At 41.4% G+C, this 16,450-nt stretch overlaps 2 protein-coding genes across 2 annotated transcripts in view; one reads left to right on the top strand and one right to left on the bottom strand.

Annotated features, from left to right (window-relative positions):
• Nucleotides 1–14,319, bottom strand: part of fbxo38 (F-box protein 38) — a 28,448-nt gene extending 14,129 nt beyond the window's left edge. The window contains exons 1-11 of the mRNA XM_019881644.1: nt 14,163–14,319; nt 12,616–12,841; nt 12,258–12,391; nt 11,244–11,407; nt 9,375–9,540; nt 7,806–8,081; nt 5,989–6,082; nt 5,626–5,756; nt 3,046–3,216; nt 2,795–2,937; nt 2,353–2,602 (exon numbers count right to left, since the gene is read on the bottom strand). Coding sequence (XP_019737203.1) covers nt 2,353–2,602; nt 2,795–2,937; nt 3,046–3,216; nt 5,626–5,756; nt 5,989–6,082; nt 7,806–8,081; nt 9,375–9,540; nt 11,244–11,407; nt 12,258–12,391; nt 12,616–12,782 — 1,696 coding nt within the window. The 5' untranslated portion in view covers nt 12,783–12,841; nt 14,163–14,319. The remainder of the gene's footprint in view (nt 1–2,352; nt 2,603–2,794; nt 2,938–3,045; nt 3,217–5,625; nt 5,757–5,988; nt 6,083–7,805; nt 8,082–9,374; nt 9,541–11,243; nt 11,408–12,257; nt 12,392–12,615; nt 12,842–14,162) is intronic.
• Nucleotides 14,320–16,031: 1,712 nt separating this feature from the next.
• Nucleotides 16,032–16,450, top strand: part of LOC109522836 (magnesium transporter protein 1-like) — an 11,651-nt gene continuing 11,232 nt past the window's right edge. Inside the window, exon 1 of the mRNA XM_019881653.1 lies at nt 16,032–16,173. Within this exon, the coding sequence (XP_019737212.1) occupies nt 16,093–16,173 (81 nt within the window). The 5' untranslated portion in view covers nt 16,032–16,092. The remainder of the gene's footprint in view (nt 16,174–16,450) is intronic.

Here is a 16,450-nt window from a genome sequence, read left to right as displayed (position 1 = left end):
GCGATAAAAAACGGGATTCAAAATGGATGCTTGCAAATGTTAACTTGTAAACATTACGAGCCCCGAATCTGCCGAAGACAAGTCCGGACACCCCCTGCCCCCCCAGAATTTTTTTACGGATTTGGAACAATATAAAATAGGTCCATTTTGACTGGAAAAAAGCGGAATTCCGCCAAAACGCGGAAAAATCTCATCCCTGTTTCATATATAGGGCGCACCGCATTATAAGGCGCATAGAATAGAAGCTACAATAGTGACTGAGGTTGCGTTATGCATCCACTAGATGGAGCTACACTCAAGGGAATACAATCCAATACACTACACCATTTATTTTGTGCTCTCACAACCGTTGCAGCTGTAACAAAGCGCTTTACAGCACAGTTAAAATACTACGTCCAAGAAATCAGAATATTGATCCATATAAAAGGATCAATATTGGATTATAATGCACAGTGTGAGCTTTTGAGAAAATTTAATGCTTTTAGGTGTGCCTTATAGTGTGGAAAATACAGTATTCCCATCAAACTTAAAATTACATTTCTGTAATATATCTGGTTCAAATGTGGGTAGTGCTGTGTGGGCGCTCAGAAGCGCTGATGGAAAACCGTGGCTCGCACCATTGCTTAAGTTGCCCATCCCTGACAAAGACATGCTTTGACATTGCAGTGAGGGACTAATAAACCATAAACTAATACCAAAGACTTTATTCATCTTGTATATCTCATCTCTCTATATCCGAATGTATTCATCTACTTCAAATCAACGTGTTAACTTATGAAGCACTTTGACTTGCAGTCTTTTTTAAGCGTTCACAAGGACAACTTCACAAAATTCTACCAAACAGGTGCTGCAGAAACATAAGTCATTAAGTCTTAAATCAGATTTTAACAATAATGCAAACAAATCTATGGCTTTATCACTTTCTTTCTTGTTTCTGAAACAATATGTAAAAATGTGGCTGGCACTTAAGTACTTAATGTATCCAGACACTACAGTATATCAATAAATAATTTAAAAAAAATATTCAGAATATAAAATAAAGCCGACCAACTGCAGATGGGGCTTTTCTATTATTATTATTATTAGTAGTAGTATTATTTTTTATTTTTTTTAATTGCAGCCTTTGCAGTTTGAAAACTGCATTCTTTGGCATTGCATTGCACAACATTGCAATACTGATTTTATCGTAGAAAGGGTTCCGTCAGTCGTCATCTGTACCTGTGGGTAAAAAACAAAAAACAAAAAAGGACGTTTCGCTTCTCTCACAGAAGCTTCGTCAGCGGTAGACAACTCTGAAGTCTCCGTGAAGACTCCGGGAAATTGCTTGCGCTAAAAAGCTGAGCGTGGCCTATTTGAGGACTGGGTGGGGATGGTTAGTTAGACCGGGTTCCCAACACCCAAAAATGCAATTTGATTTATTCCATCCGTTGCCAAGAAAGTGAGTGCAAGGAACATTACATCGGAGAAACCAAACAAACACTCAAGGAAAGACTTGATCAACACAAATGGAAAAACAATGATAACAAAAGTGCAGTATACGCACACTTAAAAGAAACAAACCACACAATTGAAGATGAACAAGTAAAAATCCTAGGAACAGAAAAGAGATGGTTTGAAAGGGGAGTAAAGGAAGCGATTTTTGTTAAAAAATGTTCACCCTCTCTGAACCGTGAAGGAGGTATCAGATTTAACCTGTCTCCTATTTACAATAACTTGTTGACCACCAAGGGACATAGACAGGCTGATCAGGCTAACTGAAAGTAGCTATTCAGCCCTAGCCCAAACAATAGGCCTAATCAAGACCCAACGATAGGGAATTTAGAAATCAATGGTCACCATAGGGGCGTGACTAACCATCCCCACCCAGTCCTCAAATAGGCCACGCTCAGCTTTTTAGCGCAGAGCAATTTCCCGGAGTCTTCACGGAGACTTCAGAGTTGTCTACCGCTGACGAAGCTTCTGTGAGAGAAGCGAAACGTCCTTTTTTGTTTTTTACCCACAGGTACAGATGACGACTGACGGAACCCTTTCTACGATGGAACTTTCCTGTACGACTGAGAGCCTCCACAAGCAGAATACTGATTTTAATTTGATTAACTGTTCAGCCTGACAAGGACTATATTTGTAAAAATACAGCTGGAACTATTTTTGAAAATTCTTCTAGAGAGGCCCGTCAGAACTCAAGTACTTCTTGAAAATCTCCTGATATGTCCAAAATCTTCATGGAAAATGTGGTCCAAAACTCAAACAGCAACTGTATACCCCAATACAAAAGAGTCTAGTACATTGTTAAACCATTATACGAGTTTTATAACCGCTCTTCCACTAACAGGGAATGCTAATGGGACTTACCATCATGCTGCTGCTGTTGTCTTTGGATGTTATAAACAGGCGGCGGTGGAGGTGGTGGCGGAGGAGGAGGAGGAGGGGGAGGCGGAGGGGCTGGGTGTGCAGGAGGCGGAGGAGGCAAATTGGCTTCGTTGTTGTGGTGGTGGTGGTGGTTGTTGTTATTGTTGTTGTCATTGTTCGAGTTCTGGTTGCTGACCAGAGCCGAGGACACACCAATACCAGTTCCTGCACTCAGGCCCACTCTGGCACAGCCCTGACAACAATCAACATATGCAAGTGTGTTTCATCAAGGAGACCAAAATGATAATACACATTCAATGCCATCATTTCTGTTGTACAGTATGCATATACTGACTAATTACAAGCCTAAATTTGCACCATGACAAGTTAAAGCAGGAAGATAAGGTGAGTGTAAATATTTATTTCCTGGGGGGGGGGGAATTACCTTTGGTGGTTCTCGAAACATCTGGTCCAGACATATGAACTCTAAACTGGGCAATGCTTCGATGAACTGGGAGAAGGACTCCAATTTGATCGCGTGACAGCGTACCAGTGTGAGGTCAACAAGTCGGCTCCATCTGGACTGATCTGAGGATACAAAACGTAGTTGCACAGGGTGTTTTCCAGGACTATTTAATTCATAGACCAATGTGTATGCCTCTGTAAGGAAAGTTTCTCAGACAACTGCGTATTTACCTGTAATCCAATGGTGAGGGTTATGAAGGTGAGGGCAATTGTAGATGAGCAGGTACTTTATATTACTGAACACCTCATTCACCACTTTAATGCCGATATCAGTGATGATGCCGGGGTTCTCTACCACATCGGCCAGACCATACTTCACCAGCTCTGAATGACTCATCTTACCTGTATTTGAAGACACAAAGCTAATTTCAATTACAAGAAGAAAAAAAAAAAAGAACAAAAAATATACACATGACAAAATTGTTGGAACCCCTCTGGTAATGAAACAAAACACCCACAGTGGTCAGGGAAATAATTGGAATATGATAAAAGAAGTAATAAATAAATGGCTTATGAATATTAACCAATGAAAATCAGACACTTTTTTGAATTGTGGGTCAACAAAATATTTTTTTAAAAACTCATGACACTGGACCTGGACAAAAATGATGGGGTCTGTTTGGTTCATGTACTGATGATGTAAATTTGACTCTTTTTAAACCACATTGTACACCTCTGCAGAGAGCCCACCTCTGGATTCAATACAAAAGAGCCAGTACGCAAAGGCTGTAGGTGGTCTATCATGACGCTCCGAGGGTTCTCTCAAGAAGGCCTCGAAGGACACGTGCCACTGAGATGTGAACACTTTGCAAGATGTACCACCAAGTCTAATGTGCGGGTTTATTTGTCGGCTGGCAAAGTCTAAAATGAAACTTAGGTGTCACTCACAAATATTTAGTGCAGTCAAAGATGTGGAAACACCGGTATGGATGTCTTTTCAATGTCTAACTGTTTGTATGTGTCCGTTTTTAATTTTAAGTGGGCCCTGAGTCCGTAACAAAATTGAACTGAATAAAATAATGGTATCCCTGGGGAAGAAAAAACAAACACCTTAGGGTCAACCAATATGTGCCCTCTAATTAGCATCACAGGAGTCTTCAAACTTGGTCAGTCGATGTATTTAACGGGTTACAAGTCATGACTGTGCTGTGTGGTGACATGGTGTATACCATATCAAAACATGGAGCAGAGGAAGCAAAACTGAGAGTTGTCTCAGGTGATTCGAAAGAGAGTTGTAGACAAGTGTGTTAAAGATAAAGGCTTACAAGTCCATCTCCAAGCACCTTGATGTTCCTATGACTAGAGTTGCACATAATATTCAGAAGATGCACAGGACTGTTGCTTAACTCCCTGGATATAGCCACGGGGGGAAAACTGATGACAAATTCATGAGACGGATAATATGGATGGAAACAAAAGAGCCCCAGAGAAATAAGAGGTGAGGATTAGGGTTACAAGATATATCAGGATCAGATGGCATCATCTGTCATCGTTTGAGTTGTTGGTAAACGACCAAGGAGGGCACCACTGTTTCAAATAAATCATAAAAAAGTAAGACTGGACTTTGGCAAAGTGCGCGTTGGCAAGCCATAAAGCTTCTGGGGGAGAAACTGTTTGGCAAGGCACATCAGCTCTCTGATCTTGGATGTAGAAATGAAGCATACCAAGAAAATGGGGCTGGTCTGCTATTTCTGGCACGAGGTGTCTTTAATCTGTATTGTGTACAATGAAATCTCAAGACTATCAAAGTATTCTAGAAAGATACACATAAGAATGGCGAAGAGTTTGCTCTATTCCTATTCGGAAGTGACCTTCTATGAGCATTGATCTAAATCCTATTGAACACCTGTGGAAAGAGCTGACACCGCCATCTGGAGAAAGCAGCCTTCAAACCTGATGCTCATGAAGAATGGACCAAAATATATGATTGAAGCCTCAAAAAGGTTGTGCAACAAAACAGTAAATTAGGGTACAATCATTTGTGTCCAGGCCTGTTTCATGAGTGCTTTTTTTTTTCCAATGAATCTGTTGAACCACAATTCAAAAGCTATGTTTGATTTGGACATTTTTATACTTAAAATTTTCATTAATGTATTATTCATTATTACTTTTGTGCAATTAAAGTCATTTCTGTGACCAAAAAATGTTGCTGTCCTGGTTTGAACACATTTGTGTTAAACATGTTCCCATTTTTCTGATGGGAGTAGTAAAAATGGGGGTGGAGGGGAGCAGCTTGTAAATGGTTTGTCACTTGTATAGCGCTTTTCTACCTCGGGTACTCAAAGCGCTTCACACTGCTAATTCACCTACTGATGACACAACATCAGGAGCAACTGGGGGTTCAGTATCTTGCTCAAGGACACTTCAACATGGTCGCAACAGCCGAGGACCAAACCACCAACCTCTGGGTTGGGAAATGAGCACTCTTCCACTGAGCCCCCGCTTGTTAGGGAGGGGCCAGCAAGACAGCTTCCTCAGCCAGGATGCTCTGCACCTCGGACCTGAGGCTCGCCAGCTCATCACCCACCTGTAGCTCATCAGATCATTTGGGTGATGAGCTGGCGAGCCTCAGGTGCGAGGTGCAGAGCACCCTGGCTGAGGAGGCTGTCTGGCTGGCCCCTCCCTAACACCGCTACTACCATTTACCACAGCCGCCACAGTGTTGCCACCTTTTGGCATAAAAGGAAAAATATAATTCTATTCACATTTGATATCTGAGAATGGAGATGACCTTCAAAAGCATGAACTAACATTGGAGCAGGAATTCATCCACGTATCCAAGATGAAGGGTATCAAACTGAGGAAACTCTAGTTCAGCCATCTTGAGAGCTGAGAACACTCCATCTTTAGTCAAGGATGGCTGGATACGCAGCTCGTGCAGTCTGTTAAAACACAGTGTGAGGTGGGGAAATACTGTTTTTAGGGTTCAGTTGTAGATTTTTCAGATCAGAAATGTCCTTTGATGTTTCACACATGACTGTATTTGCAAACCAGACAAATCAATATCAGGCTTGTTCCAAACTAAACGCTTGACTGTTGTCCAGATGGAGCTCATGTTGTGTACAGTATTGACAAGGGTTTATTCTGTTCGGTGTGTGACTACTGACTAAGGACCTGCGAGCAGCAGTGATGACCAGGTAGCCCAAGTCCACTTCCAGGGCGTTTTTACAAGCTCCAAACACAATGGTGTGGAGGTTCCGAAATCCTCCTGCAATGACACATCAGAATCACCTTTGTATTCCAAATACTGACTGTGAAAACAGAAAGAAACAGTTTTCCTTCCGATGGTGTTAACTTGCATTACCCGACAAATGCTGTGTCATACCCCCGCTTCAGGGATGGCAGTACACCGGGACTGAACTCTGTGTAGGCCCAGTTAACACCCTTCAGGATTTTTGTTGCTATTAGTAGAGAGGTTAAGCTCCAAAAAATTGGCCTTTGACTTCAAGCCATTATGCAAAGGTCCCCTTTAGGTATGGGAGTACCTTGGGGTTGTACAAAGGTATTTATGACATTTCACATTGGAAATAGAGCCTTTTTTTTTTCTCTTTCCCAAGAATGGCAGCCAATTTGCCGAAGATACTCTGGAGCCCATGCTTTTTGCTACAACTGCACATTTAGTGTCAAAGTATACATTTTGGTGGGAAAGGAATCCAACAAAATAGGTTTCAAATTTTATTCACCAACCCTTTGAGTCCTTAGCATGACAATTGGGCTGCTAACTATGCGCATTTTCCGATGCGAATTCTGTCATTGCAATGACTATACTTCTCTTTTTCTTGAAAAACGTAAACATTTTCGACAAGCATTTAAATAGTGCTATTACTTCTGGATATTAGTCATCCAAGGTAGTGTGAGATTTCACCCAGGAAGGAGGAGCCTTTGCAAATCAATTCGCACAACCACTTGGGTTGGCTATTGATTCACATTGTTTGATTTTCGATTCAGTGAAAGATTTAGCACAGTACCAAATTTACTTTCACATGGAAGACATTCTCAGAAGAAGCAATGGTGCAAATAGTAGAAACTTCTTGCTTTGACTTGGAGCATTCGTAAAAATATGAAGAATGTAATTAATCATGTATGTTTTACTGAACATGACCTGAGCAAAATAATTTATAATACTGTATATCAAGCATCCATCACCAGCAGAGATGGATGCTGTCAAGCTGAAGCAGGAATCTTATCTGGCGTTTTTAGTCTACGAGACTCTGGAGGTAGTTGAGAGGTACCAACTGGCCAAGTGGAATGCAGCTTTGGTGTTCACTGAAGAAAAATTCAAGCACGATAGGAGTTTGATGAAGCAATGGAGAATTACTTCCGGATCCACCAGCCGCCATCTCAGGAGGTCGAAGCAGCGTCCCAACAATGCTGTGTATATTGGGGACGGGGCGCTGCTGACCTTGAGTCGGGACATTGTGAATCGTCGGGAGATGACTTCAAAGTATTTCTATGGCTCTAAGGTACTTCCATGATAATGGAGACGTTTTGCATCATTTGCATCAGCAATTGAAGTCAAAGTTCACTAAGCTATCGCTACTATATTCTGAAAATACATTTACAAATTATTTTCTCAGACCCCTCTGTTTTGATCAAGCCCCCCTTTAGACCTGAGAGAGGGAAAAAATCCTGGATTCGTCCCTGTCCAGGTTTCTTTTGGTGGCATTTATACTGATAAGCTACTACATATGATCACTGGCACAATATGATGATGTCCAATACAACATCATACTCAGAGCTGTTCTCAATTGTTTTGACTCTCAGGTGTAACTCCTATGACGATGCAGTGCAGTTACAACACCACTGCAAGTAACCACCACAACACAATAATGCCATATTGTTCAATTAAGACCGCACTAAAAGCATCAGCGAAATGAGTGACCTGGATTTCATTGTATTGCAGTTTGTGGAAGCGTGCGTCGTTTCCCTACCTGATCTCCAACTGTCCTCCACCACATGTTGTATGAGCCCTCCAAGGAAGGGTACTCTCACCAACTCCAGCTGCTCGAGATTTCGGGCTGAAGCTAAACCAGTAACCAGGGGAACATATTTGAGGGAATTGGTTGGACCTGCACAGTTCCGCATGACAAACGATCTCAGGCTGACACAGAGGAACTCTTTAAATGGCTGAGGTTTGGTGAGACGGACCCACTTTAGGTAAAGGTGGCGCAGCATGGACACACAAGGGATCTCTGGGACATTTACACCTATAAAAACCAAAGAAATAGTCAAATACACCAGTACAGTAACGGGATATTTTTGACCATTAAAGATGTAGAAAATATCTTGCAAAAAGCCCTTTTCCCAAATCTTGGATGAGAAACAGAAGAATGATTATATTGTTTCTGTTTTCTTTATTTACTTAGGATTGTATTCCTTCTCCCTTCATCACGCAATCGAGTGAAGAGGACAATTAATGTATGCATGGAAGGAGTACAAATTGGTTTGGTGCTTATCAAAATTGGGATTTTTACAATTTTTCTTATGTTATTGTTGTTGTATTTTTTTTTTTTTAATAAGACTTGGGAGAAATAGCAACACAAATGCATGTGTCTCTTTAGTGACCTGAGACACACCATCAACTTCTGGCCTAATGTGTATTTTCAAGATGAGTGGGCAGTTGTCTTCGGGAGCTCTCTCAAGCACTCTGCTGTTTCTTTGTGGTTTTTGTCATCTGTTTTGTCAGATGGTGTTTGTTGTCCTTTGTGTGGACTGTTTTCAGTGTTTTGGTCCTGACATTTATCGAAGGATAGAGAAAAATCTGTGCTTCATGGTTGCACTTTCTCTGCAGCATGCACACTGATTTTCATGGGGGGGTAATGTCGGTGTCATTTGACCATTGCGACTTGACAGCTGCGGGGCGCTTGTGTTTTTTTGGGCCTGTAATGGGAAACATTTTCCACAGGCTCGCTTTGTTCAGCGAAGATGTCGATGCTGTTGGACAGTCTGCGTTGGTGCGGCTGGATGGATTGGCTGGTGTAGCCGAGGATGAGGAGAGAGGGGCGTCGGTGCGCAGTGTGGATGTCTATCTGGAACTGGGAGTCAGCGCTTGGACTTGAAGTGGATCTATATGGGACTGGAGTATTGAACTATTCTTTCGGTTTGTGTGTTCTGCTACTCGTCCACAGACGCTACAACTACTTGTGCACTTTCAAACGTTGCTTGTTGTTGACGTGCATGACATCATGCGTGCTGTGATCATGACGTCACTGATCCACTTGTGAAAGCGGACTGGATCTCTTTCATCAAAAACACTTCAAACAACAAGGCTAATGTAGGAAGAGTTATGATTGTATTCTTGTCAATGTTTTATGTTACAACACGTGTTTTCTTGTATTTATTGTGAAGGTGTTTATATGCTCTGTGAAGCGCCTTGCTGCAGCCGCTGTTGTTATGAAAGCACAATAGAAATCAACGCATCGTATTGTATATTTTACTGCAGTATCAGTCATTTTGGCAAACTGTTTTACTAGAAAATTGTTGTGGAACCAAATACTCACCCACAAGGTGAAGTGTCTGAATTTTTGCAGTAATGGGGATGATCAATTTATTCTCAGCAGGAATCGGGAACGCTCCGTTACGATTGCGAAACTTCCCAAGTATGTGAACCTGTGGCATGTAGTTCCAAATGGCTTCCACCAGCTCAAGGTGGGATGTCTCGACACCCTGAAAAACAGTGAAACACTAGTATGTATATTGTTGTATTTAAAATTGAGAACCAAAGGGCTTTTCTAACCATATGTAGCAAGTGCATCATGCAGCCCACCCTGGGCAAGCGACCACCGCTTCTCATCAAGCTGATAAACCTTCGTAGAATTGGACAATGTAAAATTATCATGTTTCTCACCTCTGGCTTTTCAAATCCTTATCTTGATTAAACCTTTAGTTTTTTTTCCACCTTCTTATAACTAAAAATGAAGCGCCTTATGGTCAATAAACCATGATGAAATTAGCAACGTGTCTCTATTGCTTGACATTCCAATTGCTGTTCGTGTTGTATTTGGCTTGTATGAGCATCGCAGTTATATTTCGGTTTCTTCCATTCAGTGCGTGCCACAAAAGCAAACAACTGAAGAAAAAAAGAAGACGCTAACTATAGAAGAGGAGGAACACAACTCACGACTGTGGAGTAAATATAAAACACATACTGTATTGGCCCGAATATAAGACGGTCCTAATTATAAGATGACCCCCTCTTTTTCAAGACTCAAGTTTGAAAAAAAGACTTTTTGAACACCAAATTAATTTTTATGCAGAAAATAATTACAGTACATCTGAAACAAATGATTATAACAATATATTTGAGAGAAAAAGCATGTTATTTCGCATCATTCAAATCTAAAGTGCAATCACATTCGTAAATGACTGGCTTCTGGTTTTTGAAATGTAAATTACATCATAACTTCTCCTCAGCTGTCGGTTAACCTGGCTGATCTTCGACCCACTTTTCTCCAGATTGTCACTACGTTTCTCCATTTTCTGTTATCTTTTCTATTATTTTCTTCTCTTTTCCTTCTTACCACTATTTTTTATTTTTCTTCTTCGTGCTACCGCTATTTTTATTTTTATTCTTCGTGGCAGGGGTTCACTTTGGCCTGGGGCGTCAAGTTCAGCATTCGCTTCATTGATATCTGGCGCCATCTAGTGTCTTGAATGGGTATAATGTCTAGACCCCAAATATAAGACGACCCCCACCTTTTCAGTCTTATTTCAATGCAAAAAACATTGTCTTATATTCGGGCCAAGACGGTATTATTATTATGACTAGGCACGTTTGTCAGGATATTTTTTATTTATTGACATGAATATGTCACACCCTTATAGCTGTGTAAGAACTTTAGTTAACATACCTTAAGCAATCCCAAAAAGAAATGTTACACCATCGGTTTAGGCCTCGAGTGTCAAACTCTAAGCTCGGGGGCCAGATCCGGCCCGCCACGTCATTTTATGTGGCCCGCGAAAGCAAATCATGTGTGTCAACTTCCATGATCCTGGCCGAAATCTGGACCGAAATGTCATATTGTCATGCGTCATAAATAATGTTGAGACTCTGAAATACGTTTTTTTTTAACCTGTTTTCACTCACTTAGACAATAATTGCACAAACATCAAATAAACAGTTGACTGATTTGAAAAGTAGTAATCCATCAATTAGATTTTTTAGTGTACAAGTAATCATACGATGGGATGATTAAACATTTTATTTATTCAGTTTCACGGTCGTAATGGCCCTCCGAGGGAAGATGTAACTCCAAAGTGGCCTGCGACAAAAATTTGTTTCATACCCCTGGTTTAGGCAAATTAGAGATTGGCAGTGGCACCAGTTGTCGGGGTTAGTCACAGTCACAGGCTGCATAGTGCATACTGACCAACAGACTGGGACAGGCTTGGAGTGCCTCCACCACACCAGGTATACTGAACGCCTCGTAGCCTCGGACTCGTCTCCTCTCGAGGTATCGGGGGTGGAGGCCATATAGCTGCTCCAGGTCAGGCATCTTCTTCAAAAGGAGCAAGAAACTGCTATCTGTAAAACCTGAGGCAAATAAAGACAATTCATGAAAACCTTTTGAATTTTTTTCACGAGCTTCTTGCCCATTTCGTAATACCTACTGCACTTTACTAATGGACAAACTGGTGAAGGTTTTGGGATAAGCAGTTTGAAATATCAGACACACTCAAGATTCTTTGTACATGTTTTTGTGTCGGTTGTGTTTCTGTCCATTTTACAAGCAAAACATACCGTTCAAGGTTCCCCATTCCCAGGACGATATTTTTGAAGATACATTTTCAAAGGTTTTCCACAGTCGCAGCAAGATAGATACTGAAGATTTTTACTCTGCTAAAATCTCCCTAAAGACTCACCCACCGGCATTATTTTGAAGGCAATTTTGATATTGTGAACATTAGATGATGACATCTCAAAATTCCTTACAACTGTACGTTGAGGAACATTGCCTCTAAACTGTTCGACTATTTCCTCACGCAGTTGTTTACAAAGAGGTGACTCTCGCCCCATCTTTACACCCAATCACGGGACACACTTCTTCCCAGTTAGCCTGTTCACCTGTGGGATATTTCAAACAGAGAATTCCTCGGATTTCTTTTTTTTTGCCATCTGTTCCAGATTTTTTGGAACGTGTTGGAGCCAGAAAATTCTAAGTGAATGATTATTTGCTAAAAACAATAGCGTTTGTCAGTTTGAACATGAAATATTTGGTCTTCGTAGTGTATTCAGTGAAATCCTGTATAGGTTGAGCACAATCAGCAAATCACCATATTCTGTTTTATTTCTGATTAACACAAGAGTCCCAACTTCATTTGAATTTGTACTTCCTACTATTCAAACGAACGTTCCTTTTATGACTTGGCATGGAGGGGCTTACCTGAGGGCATATATTCCCACCAGTGACCAGCACAAAGATCCACTACTTTGATCACTCGCAAGTAGAGGGTGACAGCTTCTCTGAGCTTTCTGGACAGACACTCCATGCATATGATGTCCTTCATAGGAAGGTACCTGGAAAACAATTGATTTCTTTTGAATTTAGGGCAAAGATTGAACAAGATCAACAATGACTGGCAATGATTCAATTTACAAACACTTCATAACAAATAACCAAACCGAAAGCTGCTCATCATTCAGCTCACCAAGCACAATCATTGATGATTTTCACTAAGCATGAATTGTTAAATGGGAACACTTTTAATCTCATCCCCGTTTTAACTGAAAAGGAAGCCTACCTGAATATATGACAGAGAACTTCATGGGACAGTTCATTGATGTAGTCTTTGGGCTCATTTGGCCTCAGAGGCACTTCCCATCCACAGTTGGCCCCTAAGGGTTGAAGTTTCGAGGTCTTCCTCCTGGGACCCATTTCTTCAATGTTTCTGGTAAGTCTCAAAGGCATTTGATTTCCTCCCTTACACAGCCTGAAGATTATTTCTCAGGCAGCATTCCAAGTTCTAACTAGCAAATTAAAGAAGAATACAAAGTTAATGGGTAAAGGTGACAGACGCAGAGACAATAGTGCGCTTATTTTTCCCTATTAAATAATAAACCATTTCAGAAAGTGCTCAGTTTCAGTATAATCGTTTCACGGAATGGATAATAGGATTGGACCTGGCACGACACATGTATTCATGCAGACAGAAGTTGCAAATGCAAAAGAGATCGACAGCTCATTTCCAGCTTCTGTAGGTGTAATGGTCTGCGGTCGTCATACAGTGTATATTTTTCCAGTTGCCACAGGGATTAACGTGGATGCCTTACAGTAAAATTGGGAATGTGCTCTTTGCAAAGGCCTTTCAACAAATGGAATTTTTAAAAATCTGCATTTATTTGTCAAGTACGTTTAGTGTGAATAGATTTATTTGGGCATCAAGTTTGACTAGTTTTCCATCTGCTGTTCTGTTTGTTTTTCCCTCTTTCGGTACCAAGTATTTAATGGTGAACTAATGGTTCAACAATATTTAATGAGCTGGAAAATAGCGCTGGCTGAGTTGAAGAATCTCCAAGTGTTGTTTACATTTTGATTTTAACTGTACATTTGATTCTGCCATTTTTTTCCATCTTTCCATTATCCTCACATGATTTTAATGCGTGTAAGGTATTTAGGGCTTAGGTGGCTTTATCAAGTTCAAATATCATGAAGTCACAGCAATAACAAATATAATTTTGAGGTGGTTTAGGTCTCTGGTACGTTGCTACATTGTAGTACATGATATCGTAATAAACACTCGTCTGCCCAGGTTGAATATGTATGTCAAGGAATAAGTTCTGTGCCCTTTTTCAAGTCGACATATAACATGCCAAATGACATATCACATCTGTGAATAGAACAGAATGCATTACAATACAAAAGAACACGGCATTACGGCAGAGCACCTTCAAATTAAACAAAGTCACTTGGCGGATGTTTGGGGCCCTTTCGCCAGAGTTGAAGGAGTAAAACCGATGGTGGGAAATCCGCGACCAAACGTAAACACATGTTCAAGCATAGCTGAGGTGTGCCTCAGAAATCTAAGGCTTGCTCGTAATCGATTGCTGAACAGAGAGAGTATAGTATACCATACGAACACGGCATTTAAAGATCGCTTCATACCGTGGGGCACAAAACTAAACGGAGAATGTCCCTATTTTCCACACCTGTCAGGGTAATTCATTTTACGGATCAAAATCAACCAGGGTCTTTGTCAAAGCTAGTTAGCATACCCACAGCTAAAATTGGTAGCCACACGCAAAGACCTAAGTTCAGCGGTGTCACGTTGGCATTATTTTCACAACATACCGGATTTATTGCTATCCATCCCACGATTAAATTGCAGTTCAGTCATCGCGTGAGCATATCGGAGATGCTCCTACGTATCACCGGCCGAATGCGAGCACAATTTAACTTCCCATGCGACTGTGGACGCTTGTCATTTCCTGGATCTCGATCACTTGGGACCCATCACGCCCCGCCCCGCCACGCCCCTTCGTACGTAACCCCACACCGCACGCTAAATTTGTGTAATAATATACTGTGCAGTGTAGACAGTAAAACGTCATCAACATGGAATCCACACATTTAACGACAAGCCCTTAATAATTCTTTCATGAACCATCACGTGCTATTAGCAAGTGTTTGATAATGCAATTCTGTGCGAGTCCTCAGTGGTATCAACTCAACCCAATTTATCTTATTTTCAATTTATTATTTGATTTTGTTCAGACAACACTTTAGGGGTTAGAATAGATCACAAGAGCGCAATTTCACTCCCCATTCACTAGATGGTGGCAAAAAAAAAGAACCACGGGAGAAGGGTCCCAGCTATAGTTGGGGCATTCATGTCGACCAATCGCAAATAATTTCGCAAAACATACTGGGTAATTTTTTTTTCTCCTCTCTTGGCGATTTTACTCGGCTGTTATGCTAATCCCTGTCAGAAAGTAAGGGGAAAAAGTGGTGAATCGATGAGAGATCATGTCAGACACGATTGACTGTGTAGCGTGAAGTATTTGTCATTTATATCGCCAATGTAGTTGTCTTAAAAGAAGCCTTGTGTCAGGCCGGTTTACTGTGTAGTTGACATTTACCCTTGCATATTGTTCAGTTCGCTAGTATTGCAAAAACAGTTATGAAATAGCGGCCATGCTACACGAAGTTTTTTGTGGTGATGCTTCGACTGGTGGTGGTGTTTTGTCTGCCGCTGTCTCCGGCGGGGATCTGCAAACGCTACAGAATGTGTGGCTATGAGTATGAATGGTTGTTTGTCTGTTTGTCCCCTGCAATTGGCTGGTAACCAGTTCAGGGTGTACTCCGCCTATTGCTTGAAGACAGCTGGGAGAGGCTCCAGCATGCCCATGGCCCTTCTGAGGGTAACCGGATCAGTTTAAGGATGGATGGATGGATTTATTCTCATGAGGACACTGTTGCAAGACTGCAAAAAAGTCATGAGAAGTCGTTCAAATGACACACGGGTGTGCTCATTTTAACTCACTTTCAACAGACACTGCTTAGCCACTCCCGCTACAGAGCTACAGCACCACAAATATAAAGAAGTAAATAAGACACGCCTCATCTGAGCTGCGTACCTACAGCCAAGAAGTGAAGACGTCACCGCACTCTGTGTGTGTGGATGGCAAGAAAGCGAAAAGACCAAGGACGCTGGCACATTGTGCTGCATCCAGTTGCATATCTTTGTCCATCTCCACAGAATTCCGACAACGGAACCGGGAATAACCTGCGACCATAAAATTTACATCTTTCTTTTGTTTTTTTTATGCAACGAATTGGTCGCACACGTTTTGTTATTAAAAAAGACAATCTCACAAGAATCGGTTGAGAAATTATCAAGTTATAATTTACTTTCAATGCCTATGTATTGTCTTTGATAGGAGAGTCGCCCCTGCCATCATGGCCGCCACGTAGGGACGGTGATTCTCCGAGCCGCTACAGGGCGCTGCCATACTGCCATACGTGTTCATCTGTGCCAACCGCCGTTAAACACCATCGAGGAAGAAGCAGAACAGAAGAAGAAGAAGAAGAAGAAGAAGAAGAAGAAGAAGAAGAAGAAGAAGAAGAAGAAGAAGAAGAAGAAGAAGAAGAAGAAGAAGAAGAAGAAGAAGAAGAAGGAGAAGGAGAAGGAGAAGGAGAAGGAGAAGGAGAAGGAGAAGGAGAAGGAGAACGACGACCAATAGAAAGTTGACAGGAGAGCTGTTCATTGCAGTCCAACAGAATGTGTGGAAAAGTTTTATTTTCGTTGCTTATCCTTTTCATATTCTACCATGACTCCATTGACGCACAGAAGAAGAAAGAGGTATTGTGGTTTCTTTTTATCAATGCGGAGTGGGACGTATTCATAAAATATATGAGACGGTTTCGTGTGATTTCTGACTTCACAGGCATGGTTCCTGTATTGAGCAGTTAGGCTAACAGTCAACAGACAACAACTAACGTCCTGATTATTTATGTAGACGAGATGTACACAACAACCTCCCAAACACACACACACACACACACACACACACACACACACACACACACACACACACACACACACACACGGACATAGAGAGGGGTGTTGGGAGAGCACA

This window comes from Hippocampus comes, unplaced genomic scaffold, assembly GCF_001891065.2.
Source record: "Hippocampus comes isolate QL1 unplaced genomic scaffold, H_comes_QL1_v1.1 scaffold270, whole genome shotgun sequence".
Lineage (NCBI taxonomy): Eukaryota > Metazoa > Chordata > Actinopteri > Syngnathiformes > Syngnathidae > Hippocampus > Hippocampus comes.
This window is presented reverse-complemented; position numbering and strand designations above follow the sequence as displayed.